General features: G+C 35.4%; 1 protein-coding gene across 4 annotated transcripts in view; it reads left to right on the forward strand.

The window, feature by feature from the left end:
• The window catches only part of CWF19L2 (CWF19 like cell cycle control factor 2), a 99,751-nt gene that overhangs the window by 59,107 nt on the left and 14,486 nt on the right, over positions 1-26,158 (forward strand). For all 4 annotated transcript variants that reach the window (XM_063093804.1, XM_063093805.1, XM_063093806.1 and 1 more), the window contains 2 exons: positions 4,266-4,478; positions 22,197-22,313. In XM_063093804.1, coding sequence (XP_062949874.1) covers positions 4,266-4,478; positions 22,197-22,313 — 330 coding nt within the window. The remainder of the gene's footprint in view (positions 1-4,265; positions 4,479-22,196; positions 22,314-26,158) is intronic.

A 26,158-nucleotide genomic window follows, 5' to 3' on the forward strand; every position in this document is an offset into this window, starting at 1 on the left:
GAGACTCTAAGAGAATTAAGTGGCTTATACAAGGCTAAGTAACTTCCGTATGCCTACAGCTAATGAGTCACAAAAGCCACCATCAGAAGCCTCAACTTTTAACTCCCAGTCCAGCTTAAACAGTACTGCCTTTCAAATGATTCATGCTAATGGATAGTTGTTGATGCTTAAATTTAATGTCTTTGTCTAATTTCCATGTGTCATTTATTGGTATTTGGAATAATAAGTTGTGTATGCTCTGCTTGTTCTTAAAATACATTCTATTGACTCCAGCAATCTTTAAATATAAACTCTTTCATTTAAAATTTAAGACGTCAGTGTTTCCTTGGCAACGTAAACTTAGGCACATCTTCATGAGATCTAGATACATCTTTCCTCATTAATTTTTTTAGCACTGTGGACAGTAATTTTATCCTTTTTGTACTGATGGAGCATTAAAAATGGCCTGGAGGGGAGAAAAAGTGAAAAGTACAAGAGAAAAATGGTAAGGGAAAGAAAACAGACTCAAACTAATTAGGGTTTCACTTTAAGAAAACCAAGATGATTTTATTATCTAATAAAAGATGTTTGTGTTTCTATTGACAATTTTATTTTTTCTATATTTGTAACACTTAAGATTTAATGTATTTTCTTTTAGAGGTAATCTTTAAAATATGGATTACATATTTCCATAATAATACACATTTAAACCTGAATCCTTTTTTTATTTCCAGTAAACTGTAATGTTAATAACAAGTTTTGAGAGATTAAGTGACATACCTTTTATAAAGGTATGATTAGAGTAAAATAAGGAATATTGAAATTGTCAACTTATTGTAGCATCCTTTGGTCATTTTAGTTCTAATGGTAGCCATTTCCATTCTCAGAGACTTTTTTAGATATGGGATGAAATTAGATTTGGAAGAGGCTAATCTAAGAGTGTGAAATCATGTATATATGTTCCTGTGACAAAACCCCAAAAGGAAGTTTGAAATTTGTGTGTCATAAAATGGTAAAACTGATATTTTGCTTTTACATAGAACTGAGTAAGATAAATGTTGAAATAGCTTTTTCTTTTCCCAAAAGATGTAGGGGCTTGATCCCAGTCCAAGCTTGTTAAGGAAATAGTTTTTGTTTTTCTAAACCTCACCTAGGGATGAGGGGAATGAAGGGAGGTGGAAACACCAGAAAAATTTATTTAACATTGTATAGTTCAGGTCCCAGTGGTTTTTTTTAATGGTAAAATATACCTAACATAAACTTGACCGTTTGACCATTTTCAAGTGTACAATTCAGTGGCATCATGTACATTGACAGTGTTGTGCAACCATCACCACTATGCATTTTCAGAACTTTTTTCATCATCTCAAACAGAAGCTCTGTATCTATGAAAATAGTAACTCCTCTTTCCACTGTCCTACTTGCCTCCCTCTCCCTGCACCCCCTAGTAACTTCTTTCTGTCTCTATGAACTTGCCTATTCTGGATAACTCATGTAAGCAGAGTTATAACAATACTTTTCTTTTTGTATGAGACTTATTTCACTTAGCATAATGTGTTTTGATTTGTCCATGTTTGTGAGTGTATACGAGTTTCATTGTTTTTTAAGGCTAAGTAATATTCCATAGTATGTATACTGTATACCACTTTTTAAAAAAAAAAATCCATTTATTTGTTGGTGGACATTTGGATTGTTCCCACCTTTTGGCTATTGTGAACAATGCTGTATGAACACTGGTGTACAAGTCTCTACTTTCAGTTCTTTTGGGTATATATCTAGAAGTGGAATTGCTGGATCAAATGCTAATACTATGTTTGACTTTTTAAAGAACCACTGTGCTGTTTTCCATAGTGTCTGCATAACTTATACTCTCACCAGCAATTGACAAGGGTTCCAATTCTCCACATACTTGTCAGTGCTTATTTTCTGGTGTTTTTTATTTTATTTTAATTTATTTTGATTTTATTTATAATGGCCGTACTAATGGATATGAAGTGGTATCAGCTGTGGTCAGGTCCCAGTTCTAGACCATGGTGAGATTTTATGAGGACTCTTGGGCAGTTCTCTCAGATTTTGACCTACGTTTAACTTGTTGACAATTGAGTATACTGGCTTAATAAACTATCCATTTCTTCTTTGTAAAGAAAACTATCCGTTTTCTTCTTAAAGAAAAATGGTGTCCAAAATTATTTGAAATTTATATTTCATCATCTAATTTCATCCTTTTTCCAATGAATTTGAGGGCTTGGAGCTTGAAGAAGTTTTTACAATTTTGATTAAAAAAATATTATTATAAAACTTGAAATGCTTTTATAAAAATTAGGCTGCGGTCTATTTTTCTTTGTTGGTAATCCCTGTGTAATAATGCAATACTAATTAAGTAGATTTGTTGTAAACCATTGTTTCTACATTGTGACACTAAAAAAAAGCCGTTAGTTTTCACAGTTTTCATTTAAGGATCTGAATACATGATATTTTAATAAGATGCCACTTACTTTGTTGTATTTCAGGTTTTTTTACTCAAACATCAAAATGGAAAAACAAATTAGCTTTCGTGGTTAGAGGACATTCAGTATTTTTGTGTGCTTAATATTCAGGTTATTAATTCACTAATGCTATTTCCAGGCTTAAATTTGGAAACTGTTTAAACAGAATATCAGTAATAATTCTATTTAAATCCTCAATTCCTGTGGATGGTTGTTATCATTAGTGAATATAAAAGAACATTCTTTGTTGCAGTAACTAAATCAGAATCTCTCTGAAACATATATTCTCAACCTTGGCACTACTGACATTTTGGGCTGGCTAACTCTGTTGTAGGAGGACTGTGAATTGTAGACTGTTTAGTGGTGTCCCTGGCCTCTAGCCGGTAAATAGCAGTAGCAACCCTTCTCATCGCAAGTTGTGACACCAAAAATGTCTCCAGACATTGTCAAGTGTCTCCTGGTGGTGGTGTTGGTGGGGTGGGGTGCATAATTGCCTTCATTTGAGAACACTGTTCTGGGAGAATCTGGGAGAAAATAATAATAACTACCGTTTTTTTTTTTTTTGAGGTCTTGCTATATGAGTATGTCAGGCCCTTTGCATACATTAATACTTATAATTGCCTGTGAGGATTTTACCATGGTCTTTTTGACTGTAGAGTTTAAGCTTTTAACCACCATGTCTTTCTGTGTGTGTAAGTTAGTAGCCAAACCAGAGTTTAAACTTGATCCTGTATACAATATAGTGCTCTTTGAGGATTTTAAGCAGGAACATAAAATGAGCAAACAAAATTTGTGTTTTAAAAGTATCAATCTCTCCATGGTTTATGTTGGGGGAGGTGTGGAAAAGGCACCTGGAGATATGGTAGAAAAATGTTTCATGTTCTGTATAAAGTGTATGCTGATTTTTAAAATGAAAGTAATTTCTTAACCTCTGTGTTCAATTTCCTTATCTATTAGATGAAAGTGATAAAGATTACCACATAGGAGTATAAAACATAATCAAATCACGTAGAATTACACATAAGAAATATTCAGCTGTATTAGTCCGTTTCTGTTGTTTATAACAAAACACTTGGAACTGGGTAATTTATAAAGAAAATGAAATTTATTGCTTACAGTTTCTTAGGCTGGGAAGTCCAAAGTCCATCTGGTGGTGGTGACAGTGACCCAAGGGTCTCACATTGCAAGGTGGTGGAAGCAGAGAGCAGAGAAAGATACTCTACTCTTCTTTTAAAGCCCTCAGGATCACGCCCCTGACTACCATTTTTAATCCGTTCACTACTGTGTGGTCCTACAATCCAATCACCTCTTCAAGGCTCCACCTTTCAGTCACCATAACAGGATTTTCCACCCTCCTAACAGTCACAGTGGGGGCCAATTTTCTAATACATAAAACTTGGGGGACACAATTCAAGCTTCAGTGAGTTTTGGGGGGACATAATTCAGTCCACTACATCAGCTTTGATGCATGTTTTAGCTATGAGGATGATGATAGATTGATTGACTCTTGAAGGTCAAACTTAAGTTTTAATCATGTTTTCTTTTTCTCTTTCTTTCTTTCTTTCTTTCTTTCTTTCTTTCTTTCTTTCTTTCTTTCTTTCTTTCTTTCTTTCTTTCTTTCTCTCTCTCTCTCTCTCTCTCTCTCTCTCTCTTTCTTTCTTTCTTTCTTTCTTTCTTTCTTTCTTTCTTAATATATGAGTTTTATCCTAGAATTTACAGATATGACTTCAGGGTAGTACAGTACAATAAAATCTTAACCACTGCCTTCTGATCTCTACTACTGTTATTTTGGCTTTTCAGTTTATGGGGAAAACAGATGGAGAATATTATACTCTGGATGACATGTTTGTCTCCAAAGCAGCCGAGAGAGAATGTCTTGGTGAAGAGGAAGAAAACCAGAGGAAAAAAGCTATTGCTGAGCATCAGAGTCTTGTTGCACAAATGGAAAAATGTCTGTACTGTTTTGACAGCTCTCAATTTCCCAAGCACCTTATTGTTGCAGTAGGTGTTAAGGTAAGAAATATATTTATTGCTTTTTGCTTACTTTCCCGTAGGACCTGTTTGTTTCTTCATAGACTATTTCACAGTTCGAAGAAGTTCATTATATTTTCTTTGCTTAACTTGTTTATTGGGTCTCACCCTGAACAGTCTTTAAAGTTCATGAAAACAGAGGTAACTTTTGTTCACCATTGTATACCAAGCATCTAGCCTTGTTCTTAGTATAAAATAGTCCTTTATTTATAGATTTAATTGTTATATTAAGTAAATAATTTTTGTATACCTGGTATATATCAGACCCTAATTAGTCACTGGGGAAAACTAGAGAATCAGACTTTTGGAGCTTGTATTCTAGTGAAATAGGGCAGAAAATAAATAAAATAATAATTGCCCTGATTGAAGAGAATGTTAATTGTAATAAAACAAATAAAGCGAGGAAATGGGATAAATTGATGGTGGAGTTATTATTTTTGATAACATGGTCCAGAAGGCTTCTCTGAGGTATTTTTTAAAAATTATCTGTTAAAGCATAATCAATTACCCATATCTGTGGGATGCAGCATTGAATATCAATACCTCTGTACAATATGTAATGCTCAAGTCAGGCTAATTAGTATATTCAACATTATACAGTGTAATCATTTTTTGTGGCCTTTTAGCAATTTCTTGCTAACTCCCTCTACCCCTTTCCCACCTCAGGTGGTGTCGGTTCTGTTCTCTCCTTTTGAAAGATCAGTGTATTATAGTGATTGTTGTATCTTTTTTCTTTCTTTCTTCTTATTTTTTAGCTTCCACTTGTGAATGAGGACATTCTTTTTCTGTGCATGCTTTTTTGGGGGGGGGTAATTTTTATATATTTATTTTTAAATATTAATTATTTAATTTTTAAAATTGAAACATAGTTAATTGTACATATCTGTGGGTGCAGACTTGAATATCAGTACCTGTGTGCAATAAATGATGCCCAAATCAGGTTAATTAGTTTATTCAACATTATACAATGTAATCATTTTTTGTGTCCCTTTACCAATTCCTCCCTTACACCCTCTCATCCTCCCCTTTTCCCACCTCTGGGAAACTCAGTTCTGTTCTCTCCTTTTGAAATTTCAAGGTATTGTGATTGTCATGTTTTTCTTTATTTTTTAAAAATTTATTTGTTTATTTTTTAGCTCCTACTTATGAGTGAGGACCTGCAGTATTTCTCTTTCTGTGCCTGGCTTATTTCACTTAGCATAATTTTCTCTAAGTTCATCCTTGTTGCTTTAAATGACAGAATTTCATTCCTTTTTATTGCAGAATAGTATTCCATTGTGTATATATACCACATTTTCCTTATCCAGTTGTCTCTTGATGGACATTTAGGTTGGTTCCATATCTTGGCTATTGTAAATAGAGCTGTAATAAACATGAGAGTGCAGTTATCCCTTCAACATGATGATTTCTATTCTGTTGGGTATATACCCAGCCAGTGGGATTGCTGGATCATATGGTAGTTCTGTCTGTAGTTGTTCACAAATTTCCATACTATTTTCCATAATGGCTGTGCTAATTTATAGTCCCACCAAAAGTGTAGGAGGGTTCCCCTTTCTCTGCATCCTCACCAGCCATTTGTTATTCCCTGACTTTTTGATAATGGCCAGTCTAACTGGGATGAAATGATATTTCAGTGTGGTTTTGATTTGTATTTTCCTGATGCTTAGTGATGTTGAGCATTTTTTCATGTGTCTGTTGGCCATTTGTATATCTTTGAGAAATGCCTATTGAGCTCCTTTGTCCATTTATTAATGGATGTACTTTTTTTTTTTTACTGCTAAGTTGTTTGAGTTCCTTGTATATTCTGGACATTAATCCCTTGTTGGATGTGTAGTTTGCAAATGTTTTCTCCCATTTTGTACGTTTTCTTTTCAGTCTATTCTTTCTTTTGCTGTGCAAAAGCATTTTAACTTGATATACTCCCATTTGTTTTTCTTTTGTTGCCTGTGCTTTCAGAGTTTTATTCATAAAGTCTTTGTCCAGTCCTACTTCTTGAAATGTTTCCGCTATGTTTTCTTTTAGGAGTTTTATAGTTTCAGGTCTTATATTTAAGTCTTTAATCCATTTTGAGTTGATTTTGGTATATGGTGAGAGGTACAGGTCTAGTTTCATTCTTCTACATGTGGATGTCCTGTTTTCTTAGCACTGTTTATTGGAGAGGCAGTCTTTTCCCCAATGTATGTTTTTGATGCCTTTTTCAAAGATCAGTTGACTGTAAGTGTGCAGGTTGATTTCTGGGTTCTCCATTCTGTTCCATTGGTCTTAGTGTCTGTTTTTATGCCAGTACCATGTTGGTTTGGTTACTGTAGCTTTTTAGTATAATTTGAGGTCAGGTAGTGTTATGCCTTGGGCTTTATTTTTTTTTGCTTGGGATTGCTTTGGCTATTTGGGGTCATTTGTTGTTCCATATGAATGTTAGTGTTGTTTTTTTCTGTTTCAGTGGAAAATGTCATTGGTGTTTCGAGGGGATTGCATTGAATCTATAGATCCCTTTGGGTAGTATGGATATTTTCACAATGTTAGTTCTTCCAATCCAAGAGCATGGAATGTCTTTCCATCTTTTTGTGTCATCTTTGATTTCTTTCAACAGTGATTTGTAGTACTCATTGTAGAGATATTTCACCTCCTTGGTTAAGTTGATTCTTAGGTATTTTAGCTTTTTGGTAACTATCATAAATGTGCTTGCTTTCTTGATGTCTGCTAGTTTGTTATTGGAGTATACACACACTACTGGTGTTTGCATGTTGATTTTATATCATGCAATTTTACTGAAATTGTTAAGGTTTTCTGCGAACAGGGACAGTTTGACATCATCTTTTCTAGTCTGGATGCCCTTGATTTCTTTCTCCTGCCTGATTGCTTTGGCTAGTACTTCTAATACTGTGTTAAATAGGGTGGTGAGAGTGGGCATCCTTGTCTTTTTCCTGTTCTTAAGAGAAAAGCTTTTAGCTTTTTCCCATTCAGGGTGATATTGATGGTGGGTTTTTTGTATATGGCTCTTATTGTATTGAGATACTTTCCTTCTATACCTAATTTGCTGAGAATTTTTATTGGCCAGCAGTGTTGAATTTTGTCAAATGCTTTTTCTGCAGCTATTGAGATAATCATATGATTTTTGTCCTTGGTTTTGTTGATGTGGCTTATCCCATTTATTAACTCATTTATGTTGAACCATCCTTGCATCCCTGGGATGGGTCCCACTTGATCATGATATATAATTTTTTTGGATGTGTTGCTACATTCTTTGTACTAAAATTTTGTTGAAGATACTTGTTGATAGGTTCATCAGGGATAATGGATTGTAGTTTTCTTTCTTTTTGTAACTTTGTGTGGTTTTGGTATCAGGGTGATGCTGGCATCATAGAATCAGTTTTGGAGAGTGGCCTCTGTTTCAATTTTTTGGAATAGTTTGAAGAGAATTGGTATTAATTTCTCTTTAAAAGTTTGTTAGAATTCAGCAGTAAAGCCAGTTGGTCCTGGGCTTTTTTTGGTTGGGAGACTGCTGATGACTGCTTCAATTTCATTGCTCGTTCTTGCTATATTCAGGTTTTACATTTACTCTTGGTTCAGTCATGGTGGTTTGTATTTGTCCAGAATTTTATCCATATTCTCCAAGGTTTGAAATTTGTTGGCATATAGTTGTTTATAATAGCCTAATGAGTTTTTGTATTTCTGTGGTATTGGTTGTAATGTATCCTTTTTCATTTCTGATTTTTGTTATTTGGATCTTCTCTCTTCTTTTTTTTTTTTTTTTTTAGCCTAGTAGTAGATTGTCTATTTTGTTTATCTTTTCAAAAAGCCAACTTTTTGTTTTATTGATTTTTTTGGATCATTTTTTTGGCTTCTGTTTCATTTAGTTCTGCTCTTATCTTAATTATTTCTGTCTATTAATTTTGGGATTGGATTGTTTATGTTTTTTCTAGTTCTTTGAGGTGTTACATTAGGTTGTTTGAAATCTTTCTGCTTTTGATATAAGCATTTATTGCAATAAACTTCACTCTTATTAAAGCTTTTGCAGTATCCCACAGGTTTTTGGTATGATGTGTTTTTATTTTCATTAGTTTTGAGAAATTTTTTGATTTCTTGTGTAATTTCTTTTTGGAACCATATGTCATTCAGGAGCATGTTGTTTAATTTCCATGTGGCTGTAGAGTGTTCAGAGTTTTGCTTGTTATTAGCTTCTAGTTTTAAACCATTTTGGTCTGAAAAGATGCTTGAAATGATTTCAATTTTTAAAAATTTGTTGAGACTTGATTTGTGACCTAACATGTGGTCTATCCTAGAGAATGTTCCATGTTCTGATAAGAATGTATATTCTGTAGTTGTTGGATGAAATATTATGCTCAGCTCTTTCTCTGGTCTCCACTGTTGATGCTCCTTGTATCAATGCCATTGAGTTGTTAGCAGGCCCCCTGCACGGTGGCTGTGGTCACAAGCTGCCCTTGCAGTGGTAGTGGCTGTGGCAGTGGCTCTGGTGGAACATCCACATGGATGGTGGAACATACCACATTAAGCAGTGTCTGTGGTAGTCTTCTCTGAGGTATGTTGGTAAAGATAGGTAAGTTGGAAAAGAGGAAATGACATGAAGATATGAATGAATAATGTTTCAGGAAGGAGCATCGGGGACTGAAAAGCCTTGAGGAAGAAATGAGCTTTTCATTGAGGAAGTGGAGAGAAGCCTGGAGTGGAGTGTGTGAGAAAAAAAAGAAGAGGTTGAATGAATTAATTCTAGTTTCGGGAGCTACTAGTTTGGAGAATATATATTTACATATTTTTAAATTGTTTCTTGCACTTACACACACACCCTTTTCAACACACACACCTACTCTTTAATATCTTTTGGTCATTATGATAGTCAGTTTATCTGTTTGGATTTTGGTTTCTTTTACTTCCCTTCTTTTTCTTCTTTCTTTCTTTCCCTCCGTACTTTACTAACAGGGTAAATATAAAAATTCCATTGAAAATTCAACCAAAAATAAAAAAATAAAAACCTTAACCAATTACTTGTATTAATTTTTCTAATTTTCTTTCCAGACTTTCACATAAACATTTTCTTTTTTATAATTATCATCTTACATATAAATATTTCATTCCCCTTTTGTCTGATCATCCACACCTTTAAAAATGTAAGTGTAAATTGAACATCAAGTAACATTTAAAGTTTTCCTAAAATGCCTTAGGAGAAGTTTCGGGGTGTTTATTCAATGACTTGATTTTCCCTAATATACTGAAGACAGGCTGGGTGCAGGGAGGCACAGAGGTGTTAAGTGTACAAGCCATTTTTTAGCCTCCTACTTTATAGGCTGCATCCCAAAGTAGGCATTCATTGGCCAAAACTGTTGGCCAGTAACAGACATTTCTATTTTTTCAACTCTTGCATACATTTTTTTCCCCTTCTTAGTTTTCTTTTTCTGCTGTGAGGTAATCCATATTTTCCAATTAATCATCTCTAGTGGTATTAAATTCTTCTCTTTGCTTTCAATTTACTGTGAGTTAATCTGTTCTTTCCCTCTTGGACTAAGCTTTTCATACTGAAGGATATGAAGTCATTTGAATCTTTCCTTCTCCCTCTATGGTTTATTCTGCTGTCTTTGCTCTAAAAAATTACCATCTACCTTAAGCCTTTCACTGTAAATATTTCAATATAGAAATGTTTGAAATATTGATTAGAAGGAATTTCATTATATCTGACTGCCTGTCTCATTCATTGTAGCAAATAGAACACTTTCTTAACCCGAATAAATAATAACAAATTATTCCCTTTAGTTATTCCTTAAGTTAATCATATATGATAATGAGTTTCAAAGGAATTGCTATGCCCTTAAGCTGAAACAGTATTTCAAAGCAATTCAGCAATTCTTACTTGGCTTGGATTTCTAATATTTAAAGTAACATCTTAGATCCAAAATACGTTATTGAAAGTATTTTAGCACTTATTAGTTAGACAGTTAATAACTTCTCATTAGCTATCCATGCCTCCTCCTTCCTTTTTTAATAAAAGTCATCTGTGCACATCCTTTTTTAAAAAAAATAGTCTTTATCTTTTAGAAAATATTTAGATTTACAGAAAAATTGAGATAATATATAGAGTTTCATATACCTCGCTATTAACTTCTTAACACTACTAGTGTAGTATATTTGTTGTTACGATTGGTTAATCAGTGCTGATATTGTTACTGAATAGTTTGTTCAGGTTTACTTAGTCTTTACATCATGTCCTATTTCTCTTCCAAGATCCCATCCAAGATGCCACATTACATTTAGTAGTCATGTCTCATTAGGCTCTTCTTGGCTGGAACAGTTTCTTGGACTTTCCTTATTTTTGATAACCTTGACAGTTGTAAGGAGTATGTCTCCTCTCTGTTGGATTTGGCGCTCTCCTACATAAATTATTTGGAATTTTTCTACATGGGAGATTTGTCTCTTCTCACCTGTTTACTTATGTATTTATTCAATTATTTTTTAATGTCATTATGGACTCATGGATACTTATTTTATGTGTTCTATTATAACCAGATACTACATTATTAATTTTGTTGCTCAAGTTCTTACAGCTTTGGCTATTGAGAACACTTTTAGTTGGCTCCTGTATCTTTTTGACATACCCCCATGAATGGGGTTTTGCTTTTTATTTATTTATTTATTTTTGAGGATTTTCTTACTTTCTGGAATGATAAAATGCTCCGGGCTAATCTTGTGTATTTTCTGACCCAGTCTTGGAGTCAGCCATTTCTCCGAGGTATTGGAGAATGTATTAGAAACCAGGGTCTGGATATCATTGCTACTGGGATGTTTCTTTTAGTCCCTCTCAGGGACAGAGTAAAGAAATATATGTGTGTATACTAACCTGTGTTAATATACATATCTGTTAATTTTTCTATTTGTAATCATCAGTGTCTATGTCAAGCTAAACATGATTTCATACTGATGTCTTCGACTCTAATCCACATGAATTATTCTAGCCCCCTCTGCATGCTTATCTATAAATTCCCACTCCACCATCCATTTAATTCCAGTTCAATTGTATAGCAGTATCAGAATTGCTAACCTGTACCCCTGTGGGAAACAGTTTTTTAAACTAGAGTATAGTGGGTATGTCCAGTTGCTTTTGCCTTTAGTTTACAGACTCCACTCATTTCCAAAATTACTTAGGTCAGCACCTTTTGCTCTCTACCCTCTTCAGGTATATTATTTCCTGCATTTGTAAACAATTAGATTTTCCTGTCACAGTCTCCATTCCTTACTGGGATCCCTTGATTTCCTAAATAATTTTTTAAAATTTGCATATGTGAAGGTTCATTCTTTGTGCTTTAAAATGCTGGGGGCTTATGAGGAATTGTCAACAGACACAAAGAATGGTTGCGTATTGTGATGATGAATAAGCTAACTATCCAGTTTAACCGTCACACATTGTACACAATTATTGAAAATCAATGTTGTACCCCACATGTATGTATAATAAGTTATCAAAAAAAAGAAAAAATTGAAGAATTAAAAATTTTAAAAAAATAATAAAAAATCAAGATAAGGGTTATTCTTTGGGGAACAGTAGTGAGTGGAAGATGATTTGCGAGGGGTGGTTCTAGCTGCTGGTGTTGTTCTGTTTCCGGATGTAGTGCTGATTATACAGTTATGTACTTCATGAAAATTCATCAGTTATATACTTATGAATTGAGTATTTTTTCGTATGGGTATTATAATTAAATAAAGTCTTTAAAAAGCTTGTAATATAAAATTATGCTGTGAGTTTTGACAAATATATAATGTCATATATTCATCATTAAAGTATCAAAAAAATAGTTTTACTGCCTTAAAAATCCCCAGGACTCCTGTTATTCAGCCATCCCTGCTTCTCCTTGTACTCCTGGCAACCATTGATCTTTTTATTGTCTCCACTGCCCTTTCCAGAATGTCGCATAATTGGACTCATGCCTGATGTAGTCATTTCAGACTGGCTTCTTTTATTTAGCAATATGCTTTTAAGTTTCTTCCATATCTATTCCTGGAATAATAGCTCATTTCTTTTTATTGCTGAATAATATTCCATTGTAATGGTTGTGCCAGTTTAAGGACATCCCATTTGCTTCCAGTTTTTGGCAATTATGAATGAAGCTGCTATAAACATTTACATCCAGGTTTTTGTGTGCACCTAAGTTTTCAAATCAGTTGGGTTAATACTAGCTGAATTGTATGATAAGACTATAGTTGGCTTTGTAAGAAACTGCCAAACTATCTTCCAAAGTACCTACCAGTTTTGCATTCCAAACATCAGTGAGTGAATTCCTGTTACTCCACATCTTTGCCAGCATTTGGTATTGTCACTTTTTTGGATTTAGTAATTTTTAATGTCGTATTTCATTGTTGTTTTAACTTGTAGTTTTCTAATGACAGAGATATTGAGCATCTTTTCTTATAATTATTTGCCAGCTGTATATCTTCTTTGGTGAGATGTCTCTTCAGATCTTTTGCCCATGTTTTAAATGAGTTGTTTTCTTGGTGAGGAGCTTTAAGAGGTTTTTGTTTGTTTGTTTTTGTATATTTTGTATATTTTGATACAAGTCCTTTATCGGATATCCATTTTGCAAATATTTTCTCCCACCCAGTGCTTGTGTTTTCATTCTTTTAGCAGTGTCTTTTATAGTTCAGAAGTATTTAATTTTCATAAAGTTCAGGTTATCAACTTTTTCTTTAATGGATTATGCTTTTGGTGAGTTCTAAAAACTCATTAAACCCAAGTCATTTAGATTTTCTTCTGTGATTTTTTTTTCTAGAAGTTTTATAGTTTTGCCTTCTACATTTAGAATTAATTTTTGTGAAAGGTGTGAGATTTGTCTATGGATTTATGTTTTTTGCATGTGGATGTCCAAATGTTCCAGCACCATTTTTTGAAAAGACCATCCTTTCTCCATTGAATTGCCTTTGTTCCTTTATCAGAGATCAGTTGATTATATTCATGTGGGCCTGTCTCTGGGCTGTTTTGCTGTGTTTGTTCTTTCACCAGTATCACACTGTCTTGGTTATGATAGCTTTATAGTCAGTTTTGAAGTTGGGTAGCATGAGTCCTCCAGCTTTGTTGTTCTTATTATTGCATTGGCTAGTCTGGATCTTTTGCCTTTTTATACAAATTTTAGAATCACTTTTTGATCTACAAAATAGCTTCCTGGGATTTTGATTGGGACTGCGTTGAATCTGTAGATCAGCTTGAGAAGAATTGAAATCCTAACAATATTGAGTCTTCTAATCTATGAATATAATATTTCTTCACTTATTTAGATCTTTTTTGGTTTCCTATAGCAGAATTTTACAGCTTTTCACACCTAGATCTGGTGCATATTTCGTTAGATTCATACCAAAGTATAACACTTTTTGGGTGCTATTATAAATCATACTGTATTTTAAATTTTAAATTCCAGTTCTTCATTGTTGGTATGTAGGAAAACAGTTACTTTTGTGTATTAACCTTATATCCTGTAACCTTGCTATAATCACTTATTAGTTCCAAAAGTTTGTTTGTTGATTCTTTATGATTTTCCACATAGACAGCATGTCATATATGAATCCTGCTGGATTTAATGTATGAGTTTTGGGGGAACACAGACATTTAGCACCCCACAAACTCCTTATGATTAGATTTGTAGAAGAGGTTTGTGTTTCTTTGCTCATTGCTGATTCCCTAGCTTGTAGAGCAGTGTGTGGCATTATTGTAGGCCCTCAGTAATTATTGATTCATGAATAAATGTCTCTGCTCACTTTGTCAAATTGTTTTTTATGTGTTCTAATTTATTTATTTTAGGTATTAATTAATCTGTTTTTCTTTTCTCATTTATATGTCTATTTTCGTTTGGGAAAAATGATTTTTAATACCTATTTTAGGTGATATTTATGTTTATAATGCTTTAAAATATGAACTTTATCGCAGTTTTCTTACCTATGATTGACAATTGTACCTAGCTCATTATCTTAGTAATCATGTAGGAAGTTTAGTTATTTCTTTCAGTATTTCATTTTCTTTTTTTTTTTTTTGTTAATTAAGTAATTAATTAATTATTTTAAATTTTATTTTGTCGATATACATTGTGGCTGATTATTGCTCCCCATCACCAAAACCTCCCTCCCTTCTCCCTCCCCCCTCCCCCCCAACAATGTCCTTTCTGTTTGCTTGTCATATCAACTTCAAATAATTGGGGTTGTTATATCTTCTCCCCCCCCCCCGGTTTGTGTGTGTGTGTGTGTGTGTGTGTGTGTGTGTGTGTGTGTGTGTGTGTGAATTTATATATTAATTTTTAGCTCCCACCAATAAGTGAGAACATGTGGTATTTTTCTTTCTGTGCCTGACTTGTTTCACTTAATATAATTCTCTCAAGGTCCATCCATGTTGTTGCAAATGGCAGTATTTCATTCGTTTTTATAGCTGAGTAGTATTCCATTGTGTAGATGTACCACATTTTCCATATCCACTCATCTGATGATGGGCATTTGGGCTGGTTCCAACTCTTGGCTATTGTAAAGAGTGCTGCGATGAACATTGGGAAACAGGTATACCTTTGACTTGATGATTTCCATTCCTCTGGGTATATTCCCAACAGTGGGATAGCTGGGTCGTATGGTAGATCTATCTGCAATTGTTTGAGGAACCTCCATACCATTTTCCATAGAGGCTGCACCATTTTGCAGTCCCACCAACAATGTATGAGAGTTCCTTTTTCTCCGCAGCCTCGCCAGCATTTATCGTTCATAGTCTTTTGGATTTTAGCCATCCTAACTGGGGTTAGATGGTATCTCAGTGTGGTTTTGATTTGCATTTCCCGGATGCTGAGTGATGTTGAGCATTTTTTCATATGTCTGTTGGCCATTTGTATATCTTCCTTAGAGAAATGCCTACTTAGCTCTTTTGCCCATTTTTTAATTGGGTTGCTTGTTTTCTTCTTGTACAGTTGTTTGAGTTCCTTATATATTCTGGATATTAATCCTTTGTCAGATGTATATTTTGCAAATATTTTCTCCCACTCTGTTGGTTGTCTTTTCACTCTGTTAATTGTTTCCTTTGCTGTGCAGAAGCTCTTTAGTTTGATATAATCCCATTTGTTTATTTTTCCTTTGGTTGCCCGTGCTTTTGGGGTCGTATTCATGAAGTCTGTGCCCAGTCCTATTTCCTGAAGTGTTTCTCCTATGTTTTCTTTAAGAAGTTTTATTGTCTCAGGGTGTATATTTAAATCCTTAATCTATTTTGAGTTGATTTTAGTATATGGCGAGAGGTATGGATCTAGTTTCATTCTCCTGAATATGGATATCCAGTTATCCCAGCACCATTTGCTGAAGAGGCAGTCCCTTCGCCAGTGAATAGGCTTGGTGCCTTTGTCAAAGATCAGCTGACAGTAAGTGTGTGGGTTGCTTTCTGGATTCTCTATTCTATTCCATTGGTCAGTGTGTCTGTTTTTATGCCAGTACCATACTGTTTTGGTTATTATAGCTTTGTAGTATAGCTTAAAGTCAGGTAGTGTTATGCCTCCAGCTTTATTTTTTTTGCTCAGCATTGCTTTGGCTATGCGTGGTCTTTTATTGTTCCATATAAATGTCTGAATAGTTTTTTCCATTTCTGAGAAAAATGTCTTTGGAATTTTGATGGGGATTGCATTGAATCTGTATATCACTTTGGGTAGTATGGACATTTTCACTATGTTGATTCTTCCAATCCAAGAGCATGGAATATCTTTCCATCTTCTTGTATCCTCTCTAATTTCTCTCAGCAGTGGTTTGTAGTTCTCATTATAGAGATTTTTCACCTCCTTGGTTAACTCAATTCCTAAGTATTTTATTTTTTTGGTGGCTATTGTAAATGGGCAGGCTTTCTTGATTTCTCCTTCTGCATGTTCACTATTGGAGAAAAGAAATGCTACTGATTTTTGTGTGTTGATTTTGTATCCTGCTACTGTGCTGAAATCATTTATCAATTCCAAGAGTTTTTTTGTAGAGGTTTTAGGCTGTTCGATATATAGGATCATGTCATCTGCAAACAGGGACAGTTTGACTTCATCTTTTCCAATCTGGATGCCCTTTATTTCCTTCTCTTCTCTGATTGCTCTGGCTAGTACTTCCAACACTATGTTGAATAGGAGTGGTGAGAGTGGGCATCCTTGTCTAGTGCCTGTTCTTAAAGGAAAAGCTTTCAGCTTTTCCCCATTCAGGGTGATATTGGCAGTGGGTTTGGCATATATGGCTTTAATTATGTTGAGATACTTTCCCTCTATACCTAACTTATAGAGGGTCTTTGTCATGAATGAGTGCTGAACTTTATCAAATGCTTTTTCAGCATCTATAGAGATGATCATATGGTCCTTGTGTTTGAGTTTATTAATATGGTGTATCACATTTATTGATTTGCGTATGTTGAACCAACCTTGCATCCCTGGGATGAATCCCACTTGATCGTGATGAATAATTTTTCGTATGTGTTGCTGTATTCTGTTTGCTAGTATTTTAGTGAGGATTTTTGCATCTATATTCATCAAGGATATCGGCCTGTAGTTTTCTTTTTTGGTTATATCTTTACCTGGTTTTGGTATCAGGATGATGTTTGCTTCATAGAATGAGTTTGGGAGATTTGCGTCCGTTTCAATCTTTTGGAATAGTTTGTAAAGAATCGGTGTCAATTCCTCTTTGAATGTTTGGTAAAATTCTGCTGTGAATCCATCTGGTCCTGGGCTTTTCTTTGTTGGGAGCCTTCTGATAACAGCTTCAATCTCCTTTATTGTTATTGGTCTGTTCAAATTTTCAACGTCTTCACGGTTCAGTTTTGGGAGCTTGTGTGTGTCCAGAAATTTATCCATTTCCTCCAGATTTTCAAATTTGTTGGCGTATAGTTGTTTATAGTAGTCTCGAATGATTCCTTGTATTTCAGATGAATCAGTTGTGATATCGCCTTTTTCATTTCTAATTTTTGTTATTTGAGTCTTCTCTCTTCTTTTTTTTGTTAGCCATGCTAATGGTTTGTCAATTTTATTTATCTTTTCAAAAAACCAACTTTTTGATTCGTTGATCTTTTGAATTGTTTTTTGGTTTTCAATTTCATTCAGTTCTGCTCTGATCTTAATGATTTCTTTCCGTCTGCTAACTTTAGGATTGGATTGTTCTTGTTTTTCTAGTTCTTTAAGGTGAAGTGTTAGGTTGTTCACTTGCCATCTTTCCATTCTTCTGAAGTGAGCATTTAATGCAATAAATTTTCCCCTCAATACTGCTTTTGCAGTATCCCACAGGTTTTGGTATGATGTATCATTGTTTTCATTAGTTTCAATAAACTTTTTGATTTCCTGCTTGATTTCTTCTTGGACCCATATGTCATTAAGTAGAATGCTGTTTAATTTCCATGTGTTTGTATAGTTTCCAGAGTTTTGTTTGTTATTAATTTCTAGTTTTAATCCATTGTGGTCTGAGAAGATACATGGGATAATTCCAATTTTTTTGAATTTATTGAGACTTGATTTGTGACCTAATATGTGATCTATCCTGGAGAATGATCCATGTGCTGATGAGAAGAATGAATATTCTGAGGTTGTTGGGTGGAATGTTCTGTAGATATCTGCCAATTCCAATTGGTCTAGAGTCTTGTTTAGATCTTGTGTTTCTCTACTGATTCTTTGCCTAGATGATCTGTCTAATATTGACAGTGGAGTGTTCAGGTCCCCTGCTATTATGGTATTAGTGTCTATTTCCTTCTTTAGGTCAAATAGAGTTTGTTTTATAAATCTGGCTGCTCCAACATTGGGTGCATACATATTTATGATTGTTATGTCTTCTTGATGGATCAGTCCTTTGATCATTACATAGTGTCCCTCATTGTCTCTTTTTATGGTTTTTAGTTTAAAGTCTATTTTGTCAGATATAAGAATAGCCACTCCAGCTCGTTTTTCTTTTCTGTTTGCATGGTAAATCTTTTTCCATCCTTTCACTCTTAGTCTGTGTGAATCTTTATGGGTGAGGTGGGTCTCTTGTAGGCAGCATATAGTTGGGTCCTGCTTTTTGATCCAGTCAGCCAGTCTGTGTCTTTTAATTGGGGAATTTAAGCCTTTTACATTAAGAGTTGTTATTGAAAGGTGTTGATTTATTCCTAGCATTTTATTGGTTGTTTGGTTGTCTTAGGTGTCTTTTGTTCCTTGCTTTCTGATTTACTGTTTGGTTTCTTTGTTTGTTGGTTCCTTAGGTTGTAGATAGTGTTTTTGTTAGCTTGTTTTCTCTTCATGAATGCCATTTTTATTGTACTAGCGGGTTTAGATTTTTCTTAGGTTTTTATGGCAGTGGTAGTTATTTTTCAGGAACCAAACCCAGTACTCCCTTGAGGATTTCTTGTAAGGGTGGTCTTGTGGTAGTGAACTCCCGCAGTTTTTGTTTGTCTGAGAAATATACTATTTGCCCCTCATTTCGGAAGGATAGCCTTGCAGGGTAGAGTATTCTTGGCTGGCAATCTTTGTCTTTTAGTATTTTGAAAATATCATCCCATTCCTTTCTAGCTTTTAGGGTTTGTGATGAAAAGTCTGATGTTAACCTGATTGGGGCTCCCTTATAGGTGATTTGACGCTTCTCTCTTGCAGCTTTTAAGATTCTCTCTTTGTCTCTGAGTTTTGCCAATTTGACTATGACATGTCTTGGAGAAGGCCTTTTTGGGTTGAATACGTTTGGAGATCGTTGAGCTTCCTGGATCTGAAGATCTGTGATTTTTCCTATACCTGGGAAGTTTTCTGCCACTATTTTGTTGAATATGTTTTCAATGGAATCTCCATTTTCCTCCCCTTCTGGAATACCCATGACTCGGATATTTGATCACTTTTGGTTGTCTGATATCTCTCAGATTTTCTTCAATGTCCTTGATTCTTTTTTCTTTCTTTTTGTCTGCTTGTGTTATTTCAAACAGCCCATCTTCAAGTTCAGAGGTTCTCTCTTCAACTTCGACAAGCCTGCTGGTTAAACTCTCCGTTGTGTTTTTTATTTTGTTGAATAACTTCTTCAGTTCAGCAAGTTCTGCTACATTTTTTTTCAGGACATTGATTTCCTTGTACATTTCCTCTTTCAGATCCTGTATACTTTTCCTCATTTCATCATGATGTCTAGCTGAGTTTTCTTGTATCTCATTCAGTTTCTTTAGAATTATCACTCGAAATTCCTTGTCAGTCATTTCAAGGGCTTCTTGTTCTATAGGATCTAGAGTTTGAGATTTATTAACTTTTGGTGGTGTACTTTCTTGATTTTTTGTATTTCTGGTATCTTTTTTTTGGTGTTTATTCATTGTGGCAGGAGGTTTCACAGTCCACCGGTTTGAGACTAATGACTAACTAGGATGTTGCTGTGGTTACCAATTTCGTATGGCTCCCTCCGTGACTGCTCAGTTGGCCTCTAGTGCCTTGTGTGTGTGGTTGCCTCGGGTCTTGGGCTTCTCCGGGGAGCCACCTTTCTGGTCAGCTTGGACTCTGCTGGGCTGGTGGATCACGTACCATAGGGTGTGTGATCTCTGTTGAGCTTTCACTTCCTGTGCAGGACTTCTCCCTGTTCCGTGTGCTCTGGGCCAGGCTGTTAGATCGTGCAGTGGCGACCCCACCGGGTGTGTGGTTTCTGTCGAGTCTCTGCCTCCCTGGCCGCACGTCTCCCCACTCTGTGCGCACTGTGCTGGGCTGTGGCGTGTCTTCTGCACCCCCCCGTCTATCAGCTGGGCCTTCAGGACCCTGCTCGGCACCGCCTCGCCCAGGAAGTCTACCAGGTTTCTGCTAGGCACAGACGTCCGGTCTCTCTGGGTGCCTTTGTAGCACTATGTAGATCTTTCTCGGGTCTTGTTCACCTTTGTATCCCCCCAGTATAAACCGAGTCTAGTGCCCACCTGCAGCCTGGTCTCCGGCAGGTTCAAGCGGACCTGGGAACTCTCCTACCACACTATTCCCAACCAGAAATTCGTTAGGCTTTTTTCCAAACTGGTGCCCGCAGAGATGGTATCTGCCTCCCAGTAACAGGGAGTTTACCTGGGGCCGGAGTCCAGGGTGTGTTGGAGTGACAGTCGGCCCGCCCGTACTTCCTTGCCCTCCCGACACTGGCCGGGGATGCCTCCCGCCACCAGCCCCGCCAGAGAACCGCGGAGGGAGTGGGAGCAGAGGCCGGACTGCAGGCTCTGGAAAGCCCTGCGCCAGGCCAAGCAAGTTGGAGGGCTCAGTGATGGCCGAGTAGGGCGGAGCTGCCCGCACCTGGGAAAATGGAGGCAGCACCGGGGCGGTGAGTGGCCTGGTGGTGCATTCGGGAGCCGCGTGGGCATCTATCCCCCCGAACAGAGCTGTGCCAGGGGTCACTCACAGTGCTGTGCCAGGTCGGGCGCTTGCTCTGTCTCTGGTTTGCCGCCTTTCCCAGTTCTCTGCTGCTGCCGCCTCGGGCTGTTCAGTCGCGGCGCGGGCTCGGGCGCTCCCAGGAATCTTCTTTATTGCCGGCCTGAAACCTCGAATCCTGAATAGGGCTGCTGGCCGCCTTCAGCGCGGCCCTGGCCTCCGGGGTCCTGTGTGCATCCACAGCAGCCCTGGCGCCGTGTTCCCTGTTTCAAGACTCGCTTTTGCAGCTAAAAAACAGTTCTTTTCCTGCTCCACACTTCAAAGCTGTTGCCTGTAAGTGAGGCAGCCTCTCCTGCCGGGGGCAAAGTGGCGGTCACCCCCCACGACCGGCCAGCAGCAGCAGTCCTCCCTTAAGAGATGGCGAGAGGAAGGTCCACAAGTTTCCCGGCTGCCTGAGGCCCAGTGGCCGCCTTTTCCACCTCAGCTACTCCGCGCCAGCCGCCGCAGCCGCCGCCATCTTGAAAACCCAGTATTTCATTTTCTAAGTTGCTTACAGACATTCCCAGTGCTCTTAATGGGAATGTCTGTTCTTTTTATGAATGTGGTTGTGAAATTACTGTAAATTTGGGTAAATATCTGTGTCTACTCTTACTTTGTCCTTTCTCAGCAAAGTTTTAAAAATTTTCATTATTTTGTAAAATAGATCAATAAATAATGCCTGCTGTGAAAAATATTTCCAATCAGAACCTAACAAAAATAATAGAAAATAAGACCAAACTTCTTTGCAGAGTATTATTTATGCTCCTTATGAAACCATGTGCTCAGTGCGTAGATACTAACTGACTTCTTTTAAAAAAAAGACAGTTTGTGTGTAATGGAAAAATAGCACGAACTTTTAAGTAATATATGTATGTAAATAAACAGCATTAAGTAATCTTCAGGTTATTTCTTCTCCCTCTTAGCTGGGTTAATTTTTTTTTCTTGGCTAATAAGGGTGGGCCTGATTGATAGACATCAGTTAGACTATTCTACCATCACCAGGCCATGTATCTTTTTATTCTTGCAAAACTTGTGCTGTTTTAAGGGTTTTCAAAGTATATAGCTCCATCAAATCAAGGATAAAGGGTCTGTCATTCATTCTGTCCTTCCTTGGCTAATCTTAATTTTTGTCTGATGTATAACAGTGAAAATTAAGACTAGTGCTCTTACTTTCCAGTTTATTAAAAGCCATCTTCATGACTTAAAAAAATTTAAAAATATTATATCTCTTTAAAAATGTTAAAATAAAAAACATTCCTTTATAAGCAAGTATACTTTATTAAATATTAGCTGTTTTGGGGGCTCATCTGTTTCAACTGAGACTAAATAACAATAGCATTTCACCTTTGGAATCTTTTCCCCCTAGGTTTACTTATGTTTACCCAACTTCCGATCTCTTACTGAGGGGCACTGCCTGATAGTACCTTTGCAGCACCATAGAGCAGCTACCTTACTGGATGAAGACATCTGGGAGGAAATTCAGGTTAGCGTGATAATGTCACATTATCATTATAAAGCTCATGAGTAATTTTTGCAAACTATTGTGATAGATTCCAACAGGTTTTTTATCTTTGTTCAATGATTTTATTTTCTAAACTTAAACACTTGTATTTTCATAGTTATATAGATCTTCAGATCATTTTATTTCCTTTATATACTCCATCTTTTGAAAACTTTTGTGTACTAAATAAACTGTGACAAAATAATTATTTTTTCTTAAAAAAAAATCAATCTAAGATTTCTAATTAGTCCTTTGTGTAGCTTGAGAATCATTCTTACCATAGTAAGGTAATACATTCCAACCAAAAGGAAAGAATTTTTCAGACAATGTAAAGCAATTTTGGGAGTTAGAGGTTTACATTCAGCATTTGCCACATTTTCCTGTAATGGAATTGGCCTTCTCTGCTGCTGTGATTTTGTGGTGTTTTTATTTCTAGCTTTGATTTCTGCCCTTGTTCCTTCATATCCTGGCCCAGCTTTTAGATTCAGCAGTTTGTTTTTATGGCTGATTTTTTAAGAGAGTAAAAGGCACAACATGGTTGAAATGGTTATTGAATTATTTCAAGACCTAATAATGACCAAAAAAATAACAAAGAAAACTGTTGTTTTTCTAATGCCTGACAACTGAATAGGGGTTACAGGGAGCCCTAGTTAGAAAATGTGAACTTTGTAAGACTTCAGAAGAGACTACTATACTAGTTTTTGCAGCATGCTGATAAAGGTGTCAGAAAAGGAGATATTTTGATGACATTTCATGAAATTTAGTCTCTTACTCCATTCACTTTTTAAATTTATTCTATGAAATTTGAAAGGGCAGATTGTTTTATTGCATCTGTGGCCAAGCAAGGGTAAGAATGTGGACAAGTAGTTTTGATATGAAAGTTTGTTTTTTTTCCTAGTAGTTGATGCCAGTGCCAATAGGTAATTTAAGGTGGAAAGTATGGAAATTTGGTTTTCAGAATTATTTTAGAATTTTTCTGGGATGCCTTTTAAAACTTTTACATATAAAATTGATTTAACCTAGAGGAAAATACAGTGCAAAAAAGATTTTAAGCAATTACAAGAATCTAGTTATATATTTTATATTTCTATAAAAAATTAAGCTCTTTGATGAAGAAAATGAAGTTGATAGGAAGAAATTGATTTTCAACAGATATGATATTGTATATGCTGTGAGAAATGTAGAGATAAAATTATTCATTAATTCTACCCAAAGGTATGGTATATTATAGCATAGGTTATGTTATAGTTTAGCAGATTTTAGAAGCCCAGATGCATTATGGAAACTTGAGAGAGGAAGGAAAAGCCAAATTGTTTTATGTAAATAATGGCATTATAACTCTTTTTGTGTAACATAATAAAAAAATTGTTAGAAGTTATAAATTACCATAGGATAGTGAACTAATGAAATATCTGAATCCTAGCCTATTTACAGAAATGCACTTCTTTGTTTTTACTTTCAAGTATGTATGACAACTGGAGTTCATTATACTCTGGCAAATATCCTTATAATTACCTCTTTTATTAGATATATTTGTAAAAAATGATATGGTGTAGCCCAAAATATTGTTTGCAAATGCAGGAGCCACTTCTTTCAAGTGCTTTTTATCACCATTATCTAGTGACATTTAAATTTAATTTTTTAAATGTAATAACGTCGCAGGTAGAATGTGAAAGCATGGAAATATATAGGTGAGCAATGCAAATAGTTTGTGAAAAAATGGAATTGAAAGATAAGATGAATCGTTCCATCAACTTTTTGAAGACCCCTTGAATATCATGTAAACATTAATCCAAAGAAAGCAAGAGTGGCTATATTTATCAGATAAAGTAGACTTCAGAGCAGAGAAAATTACCAGAGAAGAGAGCGACATTACATAATGATGAAAGGGTCAATTCACCAGGAAGACATAGCAGCCCTAAATATGTGTGCAACAAATAACAGAGGTACAGAATACTTTGAAATTAATCAGTGCACTTCTAAATAATCTACGGGTCAAAGAGAAATCTCAAGGGAAATAAAAAATATGTATATATATTGAACTGAATTAAGATAAAATGACATGTTAAAATTTGTGAGACAGAGATAAACAGTGCTGAGAGAGAAATTTGTAGAACTAAAAACTTATATAAGAAAAGAGGAAAAATCTCACCATAATAACCTAGAAAAAAAGAAGAGCAAAGTAAATCCAAAACAAGCAAGAGGATGTAATAAAGAGAAAAACAGAAATCAATGAAATTGAAAATAGAAATACCATAGAAAAAAAACAATGAAACAAAAAGCTGGGGTTTTTAAAAAGATAAATAAAACTAACAGACTTCCAGCAAGACTGATAAAGAAAAAAATTGAGAAGACACAAGTTACCAATATTAGTAATAAACAGGATATCATGTAGACTTTGCAGACATCGAAAGGGTAATAAGGAAATAATATGAACATACAGCGTTTGACAACTTAGATGTAATGAGCCAATTCCTTGAAATACACAAATTGTTACAACTCATTCAATATAAAATACCAAATTTGAAAAACCTTAAGGTTATTAAGGAAATTGAATTTATAATTTAAAACTTCTAAAAACTAAGTCTCCAAGCCCAGATGGTTTCACTGGAAAATTTTACCAAACTATTTAGGAAGAATTGACACCAACTCTATATAATCTCTTACAGAAAATAGAGGAGGAGGGAACACTTTCCAACTCATCTTATGATGTTAGTGTTATCCTGATACCACAAAGACAGTTAAAAAAGCAAAAACAAAACAAAAAAACTACTACAGCTTTATATCCCTCATTAATATAGATGCAGCATTTTAAAACAAAATATTAGCAAATAGAATTTGGCAATATATAAAAAGAATTATACACTATGGTCAAGTGGGACTTATACCAAGTATGCAGGACTGATTCAGTATTAAAAAATTAATCAGCGTAATTCACCATGATCATATCGTCGATGAAGAAAGCATTTGACAAAATTCACATCCATTCATGATAAAAACTTTCAGAATCAAAATAAAAACTCTCAGAACAAAGACTAACAACTGCTTGAATGAAGCTTATCTAACATGTGTATTTTTTCCATAAGGCACATCATGGTCTTGTAATGCATAGAAACACTAGAAGACACTTCAGTACTATGCGTGGGGCCATTTTAAACAGGGAAATGAGCATCAAAAAGCACAAATGCGGAAATGTGGCACTAAATAGACCACAAAAAGGACACTTACAGGATGAGAACTGAAACAAGGCAGGTCATCACTTTGTTCAACCTCAGCTGGGAATGTGTATGTCAGGTGACTCAAATTTTCCACTGCTCTACACTTGTCTGCAAATGACTTCAAAATTGCTGTGAGAATTGATTTTGTGATTGCAAGTAGATGTTAGCAAGTAGGCAAATTTGCAAATACGGAATCTACAAATACTGAGGATGGTTGATACTTAGGTTTAAATTTAACCAAACATGTCCAGAATTTGTATGCTGAAAACTGCAAAACACTGATGGAAGAAATCTAAAAAAGATCAAATAAGTGGAGAGACCATGTTTATGGATTAGGAGAGTCAACATAGTAAAGATGACAGTTTATATAAAGGTTTAACACAGTTTTTATAAAAATTTCAGCAAGATTTTTTGTAGGTATGGACAAGATTATTCTTAACTTTATATGGAAAGGCAAAGGAACTAAAATAGCTATGACAAAATTGAAAAAGAAGAAAAAAGTGACAGGAGTCAATCTTACCTGATTGCAAGACTTACTATATAGCTACAGTACAGATTATCTGATAAAGGTGAATGGTTAAGCATACTTTGGTACATTCATGTCAGGAA

This window comes from Cynocephalus volans, chromosome 4, assembly GCF_027409185.1.
Source record: "Cynocephalus volans isolate mCynVol1 chromosome 4, mCynVol1.pri, whole genome shotgun sequence".
Lineage (NCBI taxonomy): Eukaryota > Metazoa > Chordata > Mammalia > Dermoptera > Cynocephalidae > Cynocephalus > Cynocephalus volans.